Source organism: Xenopus laevis, chromosome 3L (genome assembly GCF_017654675.1).
Source record: "Xenopus laevis strain J_2021 chromosome 3L, Xenopus_laevis_v10.1, whole genome shotgun sequence".
NCBI classification, from domain to species: domain Eukaryota; kingdom Metazoa; phylum Chordata; class Amphibia; order Anura; family Pipidae; genus Xenopus; species Xenopus laevis.
The window spans coordinates 87118205-87139039 of NC_054375.1; the positions used below are offsets into that span (position 1 = coordinate 87118205).

A 20835-nucleotide genomic window follows, 5' to 3' on the forward strand; every position below is an offset into this window, starting at 1 on the left:
GTCATGCAATGTAATTGAGCAAGAGCAGAGTAGAATTAGTCATTTAGTCCAGTACTAAAATAGAACTAAGTACTTTAACAGGTAGAAAAATATTGATTTCTTCTGTACAGAGGAAGTTAAAAGTAAAATCAATGACATTTTGATCACAATCTTTATAAACATGGAGGAGTAAGGAAAAACTGAGCTGGCAGAAAACAGGTTTGATGGAGGCAGCAACATTTTATGATATTTATATAAGTGCTAAATAGAACTAAACTTAGCTCAGAGCTATTTATCATGCTGTGTAAAATGATTTATGTTGGAAGAATGGTGTAAGCAGCAGTGTTCAAAATATGGTATTTTATAAAGGTGTGCATTTGTTTTATGCTGCCTGAACTCCATATTTAGTACCATTTTACGTCAATGAAAGTCAGATGGTAAAAATGGTATTAAAAAGTAGTAATGTATTTTTTTTTTTTTTTTAAACGCATTTACATTATGCCCCCTTTTTTTGTATTTGTACTGGAGCCTGGAAACACAACACACATCTGTACAGACATTCAGCGCAATTCTGCCATTTTGTCACCTAGGCAACTACTTGCAATTGTTCTCTACTAATTTCAGTGTTTCCAAGCAACAATGACATAACTTTGAAGTGCACACATGGCTCCAGGCAAATGTTACTGAAATCTGTAAAGAGTGAGTCCTGGGGTTTTGTCTTCTGGAATCTCCCAAGTGTTTAATGTTTATGTAAATCACTTAGATGGAAAAAGCAAAAACTTGGTTCTTTTGTCTTACGATTATCACATTGCTGGAATTCAAGCAAATATCTGTGCCATTTTAATTTGTCTCCATTTATATTTTATGAAGCTGATTGCACACTGTCCATTTTGACCACTGTAATAAACCAGAAACTAGCAGAGAGCAAAACCCCATTACCCACCTATCGCTGCTACCCATAGTAATACATCAGAATCATGCATAAGGGCTCTTAGAGACAACCAGTTTATGTATTCTACTGCAAGTGAGTTGACAGAGCCCATGTCCAACGAGGTGATACTGACTGCAGTGCAGGGAACAGCCAAATACAACTGGCTCTGATCAGTGGTTAATGTGCAGTAAGTGTGGCCTCTATTGAAAAGAATGGACTCTGCCAATGTATGTGTTCTCTTGTGTTGGAATGCATAAAAAGGGCACTACAGAGAAACTGTCTGTATGGTGATAGGTGGATCTGCGTATTGATGATCTGATCGGTCACCACTCCTAAAAGGTTATGCATGTTGTGAGTATGCCCATCATCTTAGTCTTTTGGACCAAAGAAGCCACATGCTGCTCACGACTCTAGTCCTCAGCATAAATGTGAATGGATGAGGATTTCCCTGCGAGAATCCTGCCTACCAGCACTACATCTGCTGTTAACTGCCAAAGTCTACATTTTAGCTCACTAGTTTTAGACTCTGAGCAAACATCAGAATGGAGGACACTTTGCTGCTTAGGGTTTTGATTATGGTAAATGTTCATCGTGATCACAAGAATAAAGATCTAAGGGAGTAAAGGGAGTAACACAGAGCACTCGGCAGATGAGAAAGTAGTGCTGCGCTTAAAAAAATAAATAAAAAGCTGCTATGTTGGATTACAGGTTTTATCTTGCTGTATTCTTGCCAATTTGCCATTATTTGAAGTGAAATGTGATTCCATAAGTGTTTACATTTCTTTAAAGTCAGGGTTGTTCAACTTGAAGCCTATGGCCCAGAAGGGTTCTATATTTTCTGTCCTTAGCTATCCCAAGGCCTCTGTATTTATGTTGTTGTTATCTTGCCCCTAAAAATGATAACTGCCATTATAATAAAAATGTATTTGTAGAAAAAGTAGGAAAGCACTTCAAAACTATATGCAAGTTAGGTGTAGCTTTGGCGTTCTCCTTTATATTATTTTTGTATTTTGGTACATTAGTTGCAGTCCTTTGGTAGACACTGAAACAATACTCTTTGTGCTTCTTTGTAGAGGCTCACAAATACATTAGATCAAGGCCTATGGCACTTGTGTATAATCCACCTGCATTTTCCAGACAATGGAGAAGGGCCTGTCCTTTGTGCACCAGTAAAGGGTAAGCTGAAAGCAACAATCATGTACTTCTCCAGTGGCTGAAAAACAAGCTGTGTACCATGACTATCTCTAGAGTCTAAAGAAATACCAAAGATTTCACTTGAATTATTTTAAACAGATTTTTTTTTTCCATTAGTCAACTCTATATAATACAGGAAGTCAATGTTATCTGCAATTCCGCCATATTTAGAAGCAGAATCATTGCAAATGTCATTTATTTCTAAACATTGCAACATCCAAGGCTGGTGATGCCTTCAGTTTGCAGCCATTAAGGAGAAAGGTGTAGCGCTTTTTTGTTTTAATTTATTAAACCCTTAAATTGTCCTGTACAAGCTAATATTACTCTTCTGGCAATGTGAAGTAGTAGATACTGGCATTTGTTGCATAGTAGAAAGAAACCACTGTATTATATTTAAACAAAATAAAGAATATTTCACATATCCGGTGCCAAGTTTGTGTTCCTTGTGTCCGAGTTGGCAAAGGGGAAAGTCTCGCTTTTGGATTAAGTGCAACACAAAATTGTTTTATGGTTTAAGCCATTTCTTGCATAAAAGAATCACAAGTCCTTTGTTCAGCCATTTTCCTCCATAGAACATTGTTTCCAGTGCAGTTCTGATCATGTTCTAGTGCCGCTTCATTTGCCCACATCATGAAAATATAGGTTGGCACATATGCATAACATAATAATTGAAAACAAAATATAATAGATGAGATTTCTAAATTTTGGTTCTAGGTCTCCTTGTCTGTACCAGAAAATCTAAAAGGGAGAAGTGGGGGATAAAAATATTAGAAAGGATCCCCTTCTTAATATAGAAACATACACTGTTATAATATGGTATAAACTAATATGGGCACACTGCGGCTTCCTCTTTACCACCAGTACACATTTGTTCAGTTTTATTTAATTATTATTATATTCAGTTTTATTAAAGTATGCAACACTATGTAGTAGTGAATCTCAAAGGCCTTGCATGTGACCATTGGATTCCAAAAGCACCATACATAGATTTCATGTAGATAATAGCATAGTCCAATCAATACCTTCCATTAAAGAAACAGTGAAATGTTCTTTTGTGCAATGAACGTGGGAACCAAAATTTAGCACATGGGCCACCAGTTGGGCATCACTGCCTTGATCCCCCCCCCCATTCATTTCATACTTACTAGAATAATTCCAGTTACTGAGCACAAGAAAATGCAGAAGGCAAAGAAAATATTCACTGGTTTCGGGGGGGTATGTGGAAAAACAAAAGCGCTGACGATTGTTACCTGCACAGATAAATTAGAAGAAACGGATTACAAAATATATACACACATATAAAGCAATGCTACAATCCATAGCTATCAAGTCATAGGAAAAGCACCTTCAACAAAAAATAGCAACAACAAAAAAATTGCATTTCCCCCCAAATAAAGAATGGAAAATGTGGAAGGGAATTTTGTTCTAAACACTTTACTTTTAACGTTATTTTTAACCCTGTGGGGGCTGCCAAAAAGATAACTAAATATGTAGGGTGTCGCCAATGAGACAACACTCTGTATACTGTGCACTCTGTTCCCAAAGAAAATGTTGCACTGTGCAGAATGGAGGTAACAAAGTTCCTCATTGGCCATTTATAGGTCCTATGGGCCCAGTGTTCTCATTCAATTGCATTTTAGTAAGTAGTGAAAGACTGCAGAGAAGCAGCTCCTTCCTTCAGGCTGCCATTACATAATCAGAGCTGAGCATATGCAAACCCACCACCCATAGCCATCTTGATCTCTGCAGTTCTCCCATGAGAGTACAGGAGTGAGTATAAACACCTGTCTTTACATACTGTACAGCTACTTCCCAACCACTTGGGGTGAACAAATGGCTTCTTCCCAATCATTAGATCCTCAAAGGCAGCACACTTTTCATTTCAGTAAATGGGAACGTGCCAATCAGTAATTATAAGCATCACCAAAGGCAATGGCACGTAATGTATTGTGATCTGTTCAGTCCAATCAAAATGCCTTTCTCTGTCAGTCATCTTTCTTGCTTGGCTGGATAGCAAATACACAAGCCTGGGTTGCACTGCAGTTGCATTTGTATATATGCTTTCCTGAGAAAATCTGGGACTATTATGTTGCTCAGAACCAATTGCTAAGACCCGAACCCGCATATTTATCCACTCTGATCCGCTACCCGACCTGGACCCACAACTGCCCGACCGTTGACATCATCAAAAGTGCCCGATAGCCAAGAGGGACAGAAGCGCGCTGCTGGGGGAGAACTGCAGCAGGAAGAGACCCGCGACCCCGCAGGCCCACATCTATACACCTGAAAAGCCTACCCTCGTTCCGCAGGGTACCCGACCCGCTGCAGGACTTTACCGGGAGGGGGAAAGTGTTTTAACGAATGCCATTGAGATAAAAATGCCCCATGTATCTGTCTCAGGAGCAGCAGGTAAGTTGGATTGTGGGTCATATAGGAGCCTGTGAGAATCTATGTAATCCTTTTCAGAAGCAAAGGAACTATTAGTTTTTTGTATTATCACTTCAAGCAACTGCATGACCACAACTGCATTACTATCCAAGCAGCTGACAAAACCACTGACCTTACAGGGGCAGCAACTCTCACAAGCAAAAGCTGAAGTCTTCCAAACTACCGGCAAAATCAGTTTAGAGAAGCTAGTAAATATCTCATTGAATTAGGCCAAAATGACTCACACAGAGAAAGGATCAGAAGGCTTTCAAGCAGGATTTCTGGATGTAAAGTAGCCATGTAAACAATAGAATCCTTTATGCAGGAAAACTCATTGGACTTTTCCCTCACCACAAGGACAAGAGGAGGGGGAAGGATTTGCAGGGCACATGATTTTATCACAATGGCAAAGAATCTGCATTACTTCCCAAGTAGCTGGGAGGACCGACACAGGTTACATAGTAATACAATTGGTAAGGAAAAACAATGAGGGTTGGGTTATTTGTACTGATATTTTTCACAGCATCAGCCCTTTTTTTTCCCAAATAGAACAATGACCCAGTTCTAGCCTCGAGGTTTCTTTCCAGGAAATATCAAATTAAATGATTAGACTTTCTCACAGATATATAGTCTCACGTGTCCCATCTCTTGAAGGACTATGTCAGCAGTCACAGCAACTGCAATGACTTCCTACTTAGTACATTATAATTGCAACTAACTCCACATTTGTCAATACAATGTGTGTGTTGAATGTTCTTCACCACTTGGTCAGCTACTAATTTATCATTTGTGTGTAATCTGGGGAGAGTGCCACCATCATCTTTTTCACCTCCCAGTAACTCCTTGTCTGGGTTTGGGGTGAATGCATGCACGTTACACTAGGAAGTACAGGTATGGGACCTCTTATCCAGAATGCTCGGGACCTGGAGTTTTCTGGATAACGGATTTTTCTGCAATTTGGATCTTCATACCTTAAGTCTACTAGAAAATCATGTAAACATTAAATAAACCCAATAGGTTAGGTTTTCTTCAAATAAGGATTACCGTATATACTTTGAGTATAAGCCGAGTTTTTCAGCATCCAAAATGTGCTGAAAAAGTCTACCTCGGATTATACTCGGGTCAGCGGGCAGTAGCTGAGATTGCAGTCACTTTTAATCATTCCTATACCAACAAACCACTTGGGGAGAGACTGCAATATCCCACAATGCCATCTGTTGGTTATATGAAAGAATAACAGTGACTGCAATATCACAGAGCACCCTCTGTTGGTTATATGAAAGAATAAGTGCGCCCTCTGTTGGTTATATGAAAGAATAACAGTGACTGCAATATCACACAGCGCCCTCTGTTGGTTATATGAAAGAATAACAGTGCGCCCTCTGTTGGTTATATGAAAGAATAACAGTGACTGCAATATCACACAGCGCCCTCTGTTGGTTATATGAAAGAATAACAGTGCGCCCTCTGTTGGTTATATGAAAGAATAACAGTGACTGCAATATCACAGAGCACCCTCTGTTGGTTATATGAAAGAATAACAGTGCGCCCTCTGTTGGTTATATGAAAGAATAACAGTGACTGCAATATCACACAGCGCCCTCTGTTGGTTATATGAAAGAATAACAGTGCGCCCTCTGTTGGTTATATGAAAGAATAACAGTGACTGCAATATCACACAGTGCCCTCTGTTGGTTATATGGAAAAATAACAGTGACTGCAATATCACACAGTGCCCTCTGTTGGTTATATGGAAGAATAACAGTGACTGCAATATCACACAGTGCCCTCTGTTGGTTATATGAAAGAATAACAGTGACTGCAATATCACAGAGCACCCTCTGTTGGTTATATGAAAGAATAACAGTGACTGCAATATCACACAGCTCCCTCTGTTGGTTATATGAAAGAATAACAGTGCGCCCTCTGTTGGTTATATGAAAGAATAACAGTGACTGCAATATCACACAGTGCCCTCTGTTGGTTATATGGAAGAATAACAGTGACTGCAATATCACACAGTGCCCTCTGTTGGTTATATGGAAGAATAACAGTGACTGCAATATCACACAGTGCCCTCTGTTGGTTATATGGAAGAATAACAGTGACTGCAATATCACAGTGCCCTCTGTTGGTTATATGAAAGAATAACAGTGACTGCAATATCACACAGCGCCCTCTGTTGGTTATATGAAAGAATAACAGTGACTGCAATATCACACAGCTCCCTCTGTTGGTTATACGAAAGATTAACAGTGATGGCAATATCAAACAGCGCCCTCTGCACATGGTAGTGGGACAGTGGAACAATACACACAGTAATCCATTTGGCAATTCTCTGTCACCATCAACTTTGCAAAGAAGTCCGGTTGATCGCCAGGGGGGTCACTTTGGCAGAATGTGCGCTGCTGGGAGACAGGGCTGTAGTTGTGTCTAGGCTTATACTAGAGTCAATAAGTTTTCCCAGTTTTCGTAGGTAAAATTAGGTACCTCGGCTTATACTCAAGTATATACGGTAGTTATATTTTAGTCGGGATCAAGTACAAACTACAATTGTATTATAACAGAGAAAAAGGAAATCATTTTTAAAAATTTGGATTATTTAATTATAATAGAGTCTATTCCGTAATTCGGAGCTTTCTAGATAACGGGTTTAAGGAAAACAGATCCGATACCTGCACCTTGTATTTAATCTATCTAAGTTAAATGAAGATGTTATTAATCTTTTAGGAAGGCAGAACCAGCATATTGTGTTTTTTAACGTTTAAATGATTTTCTGGTATTAAGATCCAAATTATGGAAAGAACTGTCATCTGGAACCCCCAGGTCCCGAGCATTCTGGATAACAGGTCTCTTACCTGTACTTGATGAAGTACTTATTATATCTTAGTTTGGATCAAGTACAAAGTACTGTTTTATTATTACAGAGAAAGGGGAAATTTAAAAACATTTGGATTATTTGATTATAATGGAGTCTATGGGAGATGGCCTTTCTGTAATTCGGAGCTTTCTGGATAATGGGTGTCCGGATAACGGACCCCATACCAGTAACAGAGTTGTAACACTGCATCCAGTTCAAGCTTTTACAAAAACTACCTGAGAGATGGGGAAAAAAAGATGGTAGCTAGCACATTTTTATTTATAGAAGCACAGTGACCTGGAACAGAAGGCAAGTCCCAGAGATTTAAGCTTTCCTTGTATTTCAAGGCAATGGCACATAGAGCTTCTTAGGATACCGGAAAATGCAGCACCAAAGCAATACTCAATAGATTCAATTGTAAATTGTCATAAGTGCTTGTCAGATGATTTACATTCTAGACTACAGGTAGTTGCTTTGGGTGCTGCATTTTCAAGCTATTGCAAAAAAACACAGTCCCGTGTGCCTTTAAAGTATTCTACCATGACAGCATCTATATGTCTCACAGAGAGTAGAAAAACATTGGACCCATACCTGTTATCAGATTATTTGAAATATCAGTCATTTGCAGTTAAAAGGCGACAACCATTTTGCAAAAAGAGACATATAGATACATATTTAGACTTACAAGTACAAACACAGATGTTAGTCCACCAACAACTAGGTTAATGATCCTGTCCTGAAAATACAGAAAGAAAAGCATACAGTAAGTGGGATAGCATTAGCATGTACTAAAGCTCAATAAAATAAACTAGATAACTTAACTAAGTTATAGAGGTCAGTACTTTAATCATTTAGGTGCTACAGGAACATAGAATCTATGGTGTCGGAATAAAAAGGCCACCACCATACATTTTAGTTTCCTCTGATTAAACCTTTAAGTTTAGAACCACACAAAGCTGATTTTGGGCCAGTGAGAATCAGCCGATTTGCTGGTATCTGTCCACTCCTGATCCTGCACACACAGAAGCACTGCATTGGCCTGAGTGAAGACACACGGAGAGGCTTTGCCTTGGAAATAAGTATGTATTTTCAAGCTGAAATCCACTCTGGTGTGTCTGTACCCAGACTGATGCAGTGCTTCTGTGAGTGAAGACACAGGAGCAGGCAGAGGCCATCAGATTGGCTGACTATCATCCTGTATTTCTATTTATCAGCCTCATGTGGCACTATCCTAAAATAATTGGTCAAAATGCAGGATGTTTTGCCTGGGCTGGATCCCTTTCCGTACTTGGTAATCTGCCTCGCATGGTCAATGGCCTCCCAAAAGCATACACAATGCAATTTAATGGCGCTGTAACAGCAAATCGAAATTGGAGTATTAAAATCTCAAAGCATTCATTTGCCGGCACCATGTCTGCCTGCTACTGAAAATATTTCCCAACGCCACTTCTCGTAAGCAAACACCAAAGATTCCCTTGTATTTGATGTGTTCTTTACGCACTATTATCAGAACATACAGAGCCACTTCAGCTGTGTGAGTGTTTATTCTGAAAGAGCAGGACGAAATGGGCCGTCACATGACGGTGCACTAAATTCCAAGAGGAAAAAAAAAGTGAATGAACAATGACCCTGCTCTTTTACATATGAGATCTACACTATATATAATACATAGATAGGATAAAAAGTTGCATTTGGCAATATCTTATTGTTGCTTTAAGGTGGCATCATTTTTTTGGTACAAAATAAATGTAAAATACATTCACAAACCATGCATCAACTATGCGCAAAAGGAAAAATAAATAAATGATTATAGGCATAAACGACATGATCCTCAGCTGACCTACAAGGAAATCTGTTTTTTTTGGAGGCCACATGACACCTAACTAAAAAAAATAGTTTCCAAACAATGAAAGTGTTGTTAATAATTAGAGGGAAAATCAAAGTTACATTAAAATACATTTACATCAAATGCTGTGCTGAAGAGAAACGACTTGGTTTATACCAACTGTAAAAATATAAAGAAAGATTGACTGTTTGGGACAGTAGAATAGACTTTTGTTATATGTAAACAACTTTTAGGGTTTTTAAATGTTTTTGCATTTGTAAATGGTAGAAAAATCAGAAGAATCTACCTTTAAGGGGTGGTTCACCTTCAGGTTAACTTTTACTAAGTTATAGAATAGCCAATTCTAAGCAACTTTTCAATCGGTCTTCATTATTTATTTATAGTTTTTTAAATATTTACCTTCTTCTCCTGACTCTTTCCAGCTTTCAAAAGGGGGTCACTGACCCCCTCTGAAAACAATTCCTTTCTAAAGTTACACATTCATTGTTATTGCTACTTTTTATTTCTGATATTTCTGTTCCGACCCTCCCCTATTAATATTCCATATTCTCATTCAAATCGATGCATGGTTGCTAGAGTACTTTGGACCCTAGCAAACAGATGGCTGACACCGCAAACTAGAGAGCTGCTGAATAAAAGCTAAATAAAAAAAAACATAAATAATAAAAAATGAAAACCAATTGCAAATTATCTCATAATATCCCTCTCTACATCATACTAAAAGTTAACTCAAAGGTGAACAACCCCTTTAAGCACACTTACCCTTGCTGAGGTCTCCCCAAACAAAGGTCTGTTGTCTATGCCCCCAGTTCCATAGGTTCTGGTGGTGTAGTCCTCCATGATAAACGGACTGGCTTCTTCAGTCATTAACCTAAGCTGTCTGTGTGAGGATCTACCAAACAGCAGGAAAGTAGGCACCTTTAGAAGACGGCATGGATTGTTTGATCGTGGACTATTCACACTTGAAGTGCCAGTCTGGGGCTTGGAAGAGAAATCTTCAGTTCATGGTGAGCTTCTTCCTGTAAAAACACATTATGTAAAGAAATGAAGCTTTCCCTGGCTGACAGAAAGGTGTGGCTACATGAAAGGTGTAATACAATCATTTAGTCACATTCTTCACAGAGAGAGCTGCCTTGCCAAATTAAAAGTGTGTTTGCCAGTTACAATTTACTTGTAGTGGGTGACTTTGTAATATTGACTATTCCATGACATGGAACTATTTCATAACCTTTTATGTGCTTAAAGGAGAACTAAACCTTAAAGATGAATGTGGCTAAACATGCCATATTTTATATACTGAACCTATTTCACCAGTCTAAAGTTTTCAGCAACAATGATCTAGGACAAACTTTTCACAGGGGGCCACCATCTTGGAAAAAGTGTCTGTGACACTCACATGCTCAGTGGGCTCTGAGCAGCAAAGCTTAGGTGTCATTGCAAATTATCAAGCAGAAAATGAGGTTTGTCTGTAATATAAGCTGATGCTACAAGGCTGATTATTAAATTCTGATGCTAGTTGCACTGGTTTCTTTGCTGTCATGTAGTAATTATCTGTATTAATTACTAATCAGCCGTATATTGTGACATTTATATTCTATGTGTACTGTATATTGTGAGTAGGTCCCTAAGTTCAGTAAGTGACAGCAGCACAGAGTATGTGCAGGGAATCAACAGAAAAGAAGATGAGGAGCTACTTGGGCATCTTAGGAGACACAGATCTTTTATGCTAAAGGGCTGTGGTTGCCTTGGGCTGGTACAGAAGCACAAAACATCATGTACCACATTTCTAGCTATTTCTTTAGTTAGGCTTTAGTTCTCCTTTAAAGGGGTTGTTCACCTTCCGACAATTTTTTTTCAGTTCAGTTAGTTTGATCGTTCACCAAAAATAGCGACTTTCAATTTTCTAATTTGTGAACATTTTTCTAATATTGAAGTTTAAAATTGGATGTTTCACCTTCTTATGTCTTTATGAAGCAGCTCTGGGAGGCGGGATCACTGACGTTGTAAACTGGTCTAAATGGATACATTTTAAATGGATACATTTAGTTGATACATTTCTTATCTTTGTCCCTGCTGAGCAGAATCTCTGGGTTTCATTACAGGCAGCTGTTAGACTTGATACAATAGTTGCTAATACTCCAGAGATACTGCTGAGAAATGTATCAACTAATGTAGCAAAACTGTAACAGTTTACAGTCTGCACCTGAATTGTTGAGCTGCCAAACACCAGAAACAGGGACATTAAACTATAAACTTCAATTTTGGAAAAATGGTAAAAAGTAAAACATGGAAAGCAATTGAATAAAAGTATTTATTTCTGGTAAAAAATTAAAAAAAACAAATGAACCTAAAAATGTGCTTGGCAGGTCACTAACCCTTGTAACAATTATTGTATCAATTCTAACAGCTGCCTATAATGAAACCCAGAGATTCTGCTCAGCAGGGACAAAGATACAAAATGGATCAACTAAATGTATCCATTTAGAACAGTTTACAGGGTCGGCGACCCCCCTTCCAGAGCTGCTTCAGAAGGTGAAATATTACACTTGACACTTCAATTTTAGAAAACCGGTGACACATAGAAAATAGAAAGTCATTGTTAAAAAGTAATTATTTCTGGTAATTTATCTGAAAACAACTGGTTGTTTGAAGGTGAACAAGCCCTGTAAGAAAAAGAAACAGTGCAGATACTTTGTGTAGTACAATTTATGGGGCTACTTTTCTTTTAAAATGTTGCCCATACTTTCCTGCTATTTGTGAGACTTTCACACTCCTGTTACTGCACAATACTGTGAGGCACAGTCAATAAACACTCGTACCTCTCACCAGGCATGGCCTCTCCTACTCCCAGCAATACTAGGCAGTTACTTGTAGTTTACCAACTGCTGCACACTCACAGTTTGCTCATAATAAAGGCAAAAAGAGAAATCCTAATGCTACAAACAACACGCTTACATAAAGCAAATGCAAAGAGCTGCACTAGCCCAGAAGCAGCATGAGACTAATACAGGCTCATTTAGATATATCTATATAGAGGATTACTAAGAAGCATCAAACGAAATGTAGAACAGCCCTAGTAATAAAGTTGCTACGTATAGATAGCAGCACATTATAGAGCCTATAAATGCTGCATAAAGTCAACTCTAACGCTAAGAAAGAGGCCGGAGGGACATATAAAATCGCATTTCCTCTTACGCGCTCGCGTATTCAGTCTGTGTCTATGCATATTATTCCTCCTCTTGCAGTTGGACTAGAAACGGCAGTAAATCATTATCATCAGTGTGTGAGAGCAAACAATATGCATCCCAGCTTGGAACGCATCCACTTCCACCTTCAGCAAATCCCGCGATTGCTCACGTACATTTTACGATAGGCGCGCCATCTAGCGACAGGAGGGGGGAATTGCTGTACCTAAACGGATTTGGCTTAGTACATATCATTGACTTGTCTGACAACAAGGGAAAATCATTTGCAGTTATCACCACCCCCCCCCACATTTTACAAATACACCTTGATGCCAACTACATCTTATTGCAAGGAGTAATGTCGGGTCTTCTCCGCAACCACATGACCCAGAAAACTGTTGTCCATAGAAAATGGTTGCCACCTGTTCAGTTTTGACCAGAACAGTTTGGTTTTTCTAAGACCTGTTCGGGTCTCAACTTTTTGTTGGGTTTTCAGCCTTGTGAAACCGGAAAAATAATCTGTCCGATAAATAAAAACATTTAAATACTAAGGTTCTCACCTTAACATGACTTAGTTATTATTAACATTTATTTATGTAGCGCCAGCATACTTCGCAGCGCTGTACTACCTGCAGAGAAGTCATCACAGTCAGTGGAATTCTTATTTGGAAAGTGAAGTATTAATACTTTATTTAATATATCATTTATCATCCATTCTACTTGATTTGAATGATTGCCCATTTAGTTTTTAAAAAAAAAAATACACAAAACACAGCCAACTGCTTCTAGGTTCATTAGTTCTCAAATCTTACTGGGAATTAAAAAGAATTTATATTACAAATATTTGGCACTTGCTTGTGGACACAAATAAAGCTTCGGCAAGACCCAAAGCAGCATTGATAGAGATCCTGCAGTCGGATCCTTGTCCAATCGGAAATCACAAAAAGTGCAAACCCCGAGCCTTATTCGAATTTCTTTTATACTGTGTCCCGTTTACTGTCAATGCACCCGACCCAATTATGGTCCAGCGTCAGAGACCTGAGCAGTTTCCCTGAAATCTAAAAAGAAAAAAAAAAAAAACCTGCAAAAAAATCTCCATGAGAATCAAGTGCAATTCCTTTGCGTTTATACGAGGAACGGCTCTTTACGCCACTAATTTAATTGTCTCCTGTCCTTTTTGAAAAATAATAAAAAAAAGCTACGTTAACTTAAAATGTGAATATGAAGTTTAAACACACATATGCTATACAACAAGCCAATGCCTGGGAAAGAAGCGGCATCGATATATAAACTATATATATATATATATATTATAATATAGAAATATATTATAATATATGTTCTTTTTCCAGCACTTGGGTCAACAGAAAAGGGTGTTGTGGTAAAGTAAGCAAGCTCAGTTATTCCCTGTTGGAATATATCACACTGGGAGGGGGGGTGAATAATATTACCCACAACCTCTGTGAATTGTTTTGCCAAACACATTAAAGGGGTTGTTGCCCTTTAAAGAGGGTTGTTGCCCTTTAAGTCAACTTTTTGTAGGATGCAGACAGTGGCAGTTTTGCATTTGGTTTTAAATATTTTTTTTTTTTTAAGCTTTTTTGTTCAGCAACCCTCCAGTTTGCTATGCCATCAGTTATTTGGTTGCTAGGGTCCGACTTGCTGTAGCAACTAAGCAGAGGATAAAAGGGGAGACGAGAATATTAATAGGAGAGGGTTAACTACCCCTTTAATACTGTTAGTACAGTTGCACAGTTCCTACCCCTCCCTAAAAGATTAACCACTGTGTATTAAAGGGGTTGTTCACCTTTAAATTAACTGTTAGTATGATGTAGAGAGTGATATTCTGAGACAATTTGTAATTGGTTTTCATTTTTTATTATTTGTGTTTTTTGAGTTATTTAGCTATTTATTCAGTGGCTCTCCAGTTTGCAATTTCAGCCATCTGGTTGTTAGGGTCCTGCTTACCCTAGCAACCATGCATTGATTCGAATAAGAGACTGGAATATGAATAGGAGAGGCCTGATGAGTAATAAAAATTAGCAATAATAATAATAAATGTGTAGCCTTACAGAGCATTTGTTTTTTAGATGGGGTCAGTGACTCCCATTTGAGAGCTGGAAAGAGTCCAAAGAAGAAGGCAAATCATTTAAAAATTGTAAAAAATAAATAATGAAGACCAATGTAAAAGTTGCATTTTACATTCTATTCTATAACATACTTAAAGTTCTCTTAAAGGCGATCCACCCCTTTGTAACAAGCGCCCGACGCATACGCTGTTCCTAAGAATATAGGTATATAAGCGGTTACCTTGTGAATTTCAGAACGGTTTGGTAACGGAATCAAAGCTTTTCGGCTTAATGCTGTGAAGACAATGAATGAAGCAAAATGAATGCGTGTTCAGTTTAATTCAGCAATACTAGAATAACCGACACTTAACAAGCCTGCAAATTGCCGGCTCACGATCAAAGGTCCCGCGATTGTTTGATGACTAAGAAATCATTTTCTGTTCCGCTTCATTTCTCAGACTAGAGGTAAATATTAGAGGTACCCGAGATATAGCCGTTGCTTAACTGTAGCGTCTTTGTGGTTACATTTTCAAAAATTAATACAGTGCTGTTATTTTCTTCTATCATTACAGAAACAAAAAAAGCCCATCATAGTTACATAGTTGGATTGAAAAAAGACCTATGTCCATTCAATGAATTAATCAAAAATACAATTTTTTTTCTAAATTAGCATTTCTGCATTGAAGATCTTTCTTGATAAGTGATTTCTGTATAATAGATCCCATACGTGTAATTAGAAGTTTGGGCTTACTCATCAGGCAGAATATAGATAATGAAAGGGTTGTCACCTCTGTAGTTTGAACTAGACATCTCAGTTTTTCAAAGGGTTGTACCGCGACCTTCTGCCCAAAGACTTTGCATACCATTGTGCCCCTTTGCCTGTTCAGAACCCCTCGCCTTGCACCTTTCGTTATAAGACCTGGCGGCACCTGAGTAGCTGAGGGCTCCTCCCGAGGCCAAAGGCGGCTGCTACAGGCAGAAGCACGAGCCGAGACCAGGGTTCTTGGCATCGGTTCTGAATTTAGGTTGCCAACCATGAAAACTAGCAAAGCAACATGGCTTGCATAGAAAGAATATAGGTCTATCTTCATATTCCATTGGCCAAGGAATTTTCTTTTTCATGTTCATCTTGAAGACAGCGCTTTAGTTCAACTATTGTCCTTTCGGGTTCTTGGATTCACCCAGAACAATTTGTAATGTTCTCCTGGTGTTCACTGTGAAGCTGAATGGAGATGAATCATTATCAAGACAACATGCTGATTGCCACAAGACATAGGACAACTGCTCAGGAGCAAGTAGTTTTTGTGAAGTTGATTATAAAATACTATAATCTGGGTGAATCATAAAAATACCTGACAAAAAGATTTCTGAGAATACGGACCTATATAGTTGGCCTTGTCAGGAGGGTCATTTCAGAGCTTTTCCTGTCAATGTGGTATATCCATTAAACATTAATGCAGAAACAAATATCTGAAATGGTGGCATTGCAAAAGAATGTTCTGAGTGGGTTTCCCCATGGAGATACTGGAATGATTTAAACTGGAAACACAGAACATCAGGCGAAGAATGGGGAAATCAACTGAAAATAAGTCTCACCTCACTGAAAATAAGAGTGAGGATCTTTCTTGAGATAATATAATTCATGATTTGGGCTAAAAAGAATCTGATATGTTGACAATCTTTGTTGCAATAGTTCAGATTCTCCAGGTAGGTCTTTCAATTAACATAATTCATAGTTGCTATTCAAGTGCAAAGATATTTAATTTGATGTATACATATTATTCCGCCTCATAGCCATTGTTTGAACTGAACTTAAGACACGGACTTCCCCACTAAGGGAAAGTAAATATATGTTTTTAACGGCATCATGCACTACTGGACGATACATTGTTTGTTATGTCACTATGAAACCTGCCTAAACACATAAATATTAGTATTATTATTTGCCAATAATGTACAGTTAGAACAGATTCACCTTACATAAAATTTCCTTTAACAATATAAAGAGCAGAAAGTTTGATTCAAACGTGCAAAATGCAAAAGCAGTTTATCATGCATCCCACAGACTGAGACCAACAGTGCCCTGTCACCATGGCAGCCGATCTTTGCTTGAGGTAAAGAAAGTTGTAGTGCAAGCAACAGAGGCATTCAAATCTGAATCCATTTTATGTATATTTGGTGGTTCTCACTTCCACCAAAGTATCTGATATAATTTGAGTTGAAACCATTTAAGGACAAGGAAAAGTGCATTCCTTGTGGCATGCCAATGTGTAAGGCGCCCCCTCTATGGTAATCTTCTTTTTCTTGCCTTTTAAAATATAAACAAAATGGAACCCACTCACTCACTTTCAAACTTGCTGAACTTAACAACAAACACGATTTCTTACACATTTAAATTGCAAATGCTATTTATTTATATGAGTGTACAATTATACTTTTCTATAAATGTCCTTGCAATACAGGAAGGAATATTAATTGCCATCTCTATTTTAATGCATGTAGCTAAACTATTATACATGTCTATTATACATGTGTATAATATATATATATATATATATATATATATATATATATATCCTTATAAACAGTGCTTAACAATGTCATTGGTTATAGTCAGAGCTGATGTTATTTCCGGTACATGACTCACTGAAACTTGTGTATTGGGATAAATAAAGTACCCCCTGTTGCAAAATATAAGGATATATAAAAATATATATGGTCATGGAACGCCTCGGTAACTTATAATATCCTTATATTTAACTCATTGCACTCAAGCTTATTGCAGAATTTGGTGCAGGTCAATTAGGAAATGTATATATGTAATAATGAGAAGCATTCCATGTCATCTTTTCATTGCAACATTATTCTGGATCACTGTGCACCCATCGTCGGATTTAAAATATAACATGGAGTTAGAAAAGATAACATGGTCCTGTCTATCAATCTATCTGTCTCGTCTGCCTGTCTGTGCCTTTATGTGGAATAATGTATCCCCAATGGTAAAAATAATAATATAATATACAAAGTACTAGATAATATACTTCAACTAGAAAACATAGCCGTTCAGGAAAAAAATACTGTGCTACAGCACATAAATCATCTACTTTACTTTAATGAACATAGCACTACTTCTGTATAAAAATAGTTTGCCAAAAGAAAATAAAAATAAATACTACAACAAATACATGAACTTTAATAGGCATATACTTTAACTTTATGAACTTCTTTTTCTTCACATTCTCTCTGTTTATTGTAATAATAAAAGGTATCATCCTTCCGTTGAAGTTTTTTCACAAATCCAGTTTCAGGCCATCGATCCACCTTAAGTTGAAAAGAAAAAAACTGTTTTATTTTAAGGTATGGAATTTTTTTACTGTAGGAACTGTAAAGCTGTGGAATTCTACAGCCAAGTGTTGCATGCTCTTTTTAGCACCTGCAATGCGAAAGAAAAGAGAAGTGAAAGCGAAATGGATGCCATTTTCCGGAGACTTGTTAGCCGCAGCAGCGCAGATCTCGGCCAACAAATCTCTCTGTGTGACATTGTCCTAAAGGTATCATACTCACTGTAAAAAGATGTTCAGGGACTGGTCTACCGTCTAATTACCATTTTGGAGCCAAAAAGAATTATTGTTCCTCTATCTGGATGGAAGGAATTATTTGAACATGCATCTTAGACTAAATCCAAATCAATACGTTACTCTTTCCTTCTGAAGTTGAAGCAATACTATATATTTAGAGAAAACCCCTCTATTACATGTAGCTTGATGAAAAGAAGCGTATATGTGCAAGTGCAAAAAGAAAAAAGGATGCAAAGGATCTGTCAAAATGTTATAATAAATTATTTTGGTGTATAATAGAAATTGCAGTCCCCACTGAGACCCTTCTTGAGGTTTGTATATAATAGTACTGACTGGAGGGGAGTTAGATCATGCTTCATTGTTTCAGTGGTGTATGTAGTCAGAGGGAGCAGGTGAAGGAATAGTAAAGGACAGAAAGACAAAGTTGAGTGATGCCAGAAAACAAAAGTGAGTTCCTTAAGTAACAAATAAAGCTTGCTTCCTAAAATCCACCACGCTTTTTATCCTTTAAATAAAATCAATCTAGGAAGTAAAATCCTGCACATAAAAAGCAAGTGATGCAAAGGAAAAAAAAGCATGCTAGTTAAATTACTCATGCTTTCTAGTATCAATAATCCTGAAATCCTTAGTTTCTTTCATCACACAAAATGCAAATTACGAATATTGGTCTGGGGTTCCTGTTTAATGATAAAGAATGAGACTTCTGTGTGCTGGATTGACTTATCCTTTAATAAAAGGAGGAAATGGTGCAATAAACTTACCATTTCCACTTGCTTTACGTGCCTGTATTCGACTTCATCTCTGTATCCAGCAGTCTGAAACCTGTACAAGTTTTCTATCTCATCTGACCACTGTTCTGCACGAGTCATTGACGTTGGTGTTGCACCAGAGGCAGACATTGAGCTAACAATAAAGTGAATAGCAATAAAGACATGTCTGTAGGCAACTGATCTATGAAATGTTCTTCCTCATATATAAGTATTAAGATTGTCTTTACAGTTCTGTATATGAAAGGTGTAACTCCGATCGCTTATAAAGGGCATAATACACTTCTAGTAATTTAATTTGCAGTCATCAACTTTGGCACAGAGTTATTCAGTCATTTTGGCCGTGTACGTATGTCGCCTCTACTATAGCTTTAACAGGACTGTCCTGAAAAGAAGAGACTTGTCTGATTACCTGTCTATAGGCGGCTAAGTTGATCTTCAGAACGCCAACTGCAACAAGACTGAACCGCAAATATTACGCTTTGTCAGTCTCTAAGGCACGCTGGTAACCTAGCAACTAATAATGCGAATTCGCTATTGGCAAAAGCAGAGCAGGCCAAGTGAAAGCTAACCCGAGGTCAAGTAAGTTCGAGTATCAGACTGACAACCAATCAACATGCACATGTATGTGTCTTAGCCAATCAGCATGCACACGTATGTGTCTTGGCCAATCGCCTGCCGTATCAGGAGGCCGTATACCCTTCGAATTACAAGTACTTTTATAAAGAGGCGTGGTTAACATTACCTATGTGGTCTATAACTATTTTGCTTTCCTTTCGAAATAGTCACCGAAATGAATAATGAGTTTATTACCATTTTCTTATTAAAAATTAAATCATAATACGTTATGAAGACTCCGCCCACTCATCTCTCTCTTCCTATTGGCCAGGATGCGACACGCTCTGATTGGCTTGCTACCACTTCCGGGCTTTTTTTTTTTATACATATATATTTATTTTTTGCTAGAGTTGTAGCTATTAGGTAGTGGGGCCGGTAGATTGGACCCATACTTTCACCATAAGTTCTTTCCCGATGCGTTACACATGAAGGAGTCTCCAGGCATTTCCATCAATAGGTTTGTTAGGAAAAACTTGGGTGCCAAAACAATAAATTTAACTTTTGCTGGAAATACATTCTGCCTATTTTCTTTAATTGGAAATGCACATTTTCTAATTTTTTTTAAAACAGAGCATTGTTGTGCTTTCACGCCATCCATTAATTAACCGAGTTAGTTTAACCAGTGATGTTGAGCTCTGTTTAAACAACCCCCTCCCTTCAACCTTTGGCGTGCCTGTTTTAGGTCACAGATAAGTAGGGATGCACCGAATCCACTATTTTTGATTCGGCCGAACCGCTGAATTCTTCGCGAAAGATTCGGCCGAATACTGAAACGAATCTGAATCCTATTTTGCATATGTAAATTAGGGATGCGAAGGGGAAAATATTTTTACTTCCTTGTTTCGTGTAAGAAAGTCATGTGATTTCCCTCCCCGCCCCTAATTTGCATATGCAAATTAGGATTTGGTTTGGCCGGGTAGAAGGATTCAGCCAAATCCTGCTGAAAATGGCAGAATCCCAAACCGAATCCTGGATTCGGTGCATCCCTACAGATAAGCAGAAGTCCATAATGCATGGGGTGTATCAGTTTAATACTAAAATTACCCTTCTTCTGTCCTTTTAATTAACAAAAATGTTATGTTTAGCCCTAATTTCTGAAAACATGCTGAACAAGGGGGTATGCCCCCATCCTTTAACCACACCACCTAGTTTGTACAAAAGCATACTAGGGAAAAGTTCAGTATATGCCTTATGTTTTATATCCATGATCCCCAACCAGTAGTTTGTGAGCAACATGTTGCTCTTCAGCCCCTTACATGTTGCTCCCAGTGGCCTCAAAGCAGGTGCTTATTTTTGAAATTAAGGCTTGGAGACAAGTTTTGGTTGTATAAAAACTAGTTGCACTGCCAAACAGAGCCTCAATGTAGATTGATAATCCACA

The 20835-nt window shown here is 37.9% G+C and overlaps 2 protein-coding genes across 3 annotated transcripts; both read right to left on the reverse strand.

The window, feature by feature from the left end:
* Nucleotides 1-2132: 2132 nt before the first annotated feature.
* tmem243.L (transmembrane protein 243 L homeolog) lies at nt 2133-12586 on the reverse strand. 2 transcript variants are annotated; one of them, XM_018252708.2, is made up of 5 exons: nt 12433-12586; nt 10000-10256; nt 8077-8127; nt 3250-3354; nt 2133-2842 (listed from the first exon to the last, which is right to left on the reverse strand). In XM_018252708.2, exons 2-5 carry the CDS (start codon nt 10102-10104, stop codon nt 2720-2722), a joined length of 384 nt encoding a protein of 127 aa, XP_018108197.1. In that variant the 5' UTR covers nt 10105-10256; nt 12433-12586; the 3' UTR covers nt 2133-2719. The 2 variants fall into 2 exon arrangements, with proteins under 2 accessions (XP_018108197.1, XP_018108198.1); XM_018252709.2 differs by lacking the exon at nt 12433-12586 and adding an exon at nt 12057-12395.
* A 4999-nt stretch (nt 12587-17585) lies between these two features.
* On the reverse strand, nt 17586-19716 carry meig1.L (meiosis/spermiogenesis associated 1 L homeolog). Its single transcript, XM_018252710.2, has 3 exons — nt 19249-19716; nt 18831-18972; nt 17586-17812 (listed from the first exon to the last, which is right to left on the reverse strand). The coding sequence occupies exons 2-3, from the start codon at nt 18966-18968 to the stop codon at nt 17684-17686; spliced, it is 267 nt and encodes an 88-aa protein (XP_018108199.1). The 5' UTR covers nt 18969-18972; nt 19249-19716; the 3' UTR covers nt 17586-17683.
* Nucleotides 19717-20835: the final 1119 nt, after the last annotated feature.

Bases quoted from the DNA above. Each gene is read 5' to 3' on its own strand.
- tmem243.L (XM_018252708.2), bottom strand. From the start codon at position 10,104: ATGACTGAAGAAGCCAGTCCGTTTATCATGGAGGACTACACCACCAGA. The intron at 8,128-9,999 runs GTAAGTGTGCTT...CTGTATTTTCAG, and splicing joins TTGGGGAGACCTCAGCAAGG to GACAGGATCATTAACCTAGT. The intron at 2,843-3,249 runs GTAAGTATGAAA...TCTCCCTTTTAG, and splicing joins CAGTAACTGGAATTATTCTA to ATTTTCTGGTACAGACAAGG.
- meig1.L (XM_018252710.2), bottom strand. From the start codon at position 18,968: ATGTCTGCCTCTGGTGCAACACCAACGTCAATGACTCGTGCAGAACAG. The intron at 17,813-18,830 runs GTAAGTTTATTG...TTTCAACTTAAG, and splicing joins ACGTAAAGCAAGTGGAAATG to GTGGATCGATGGCCTGAAAC.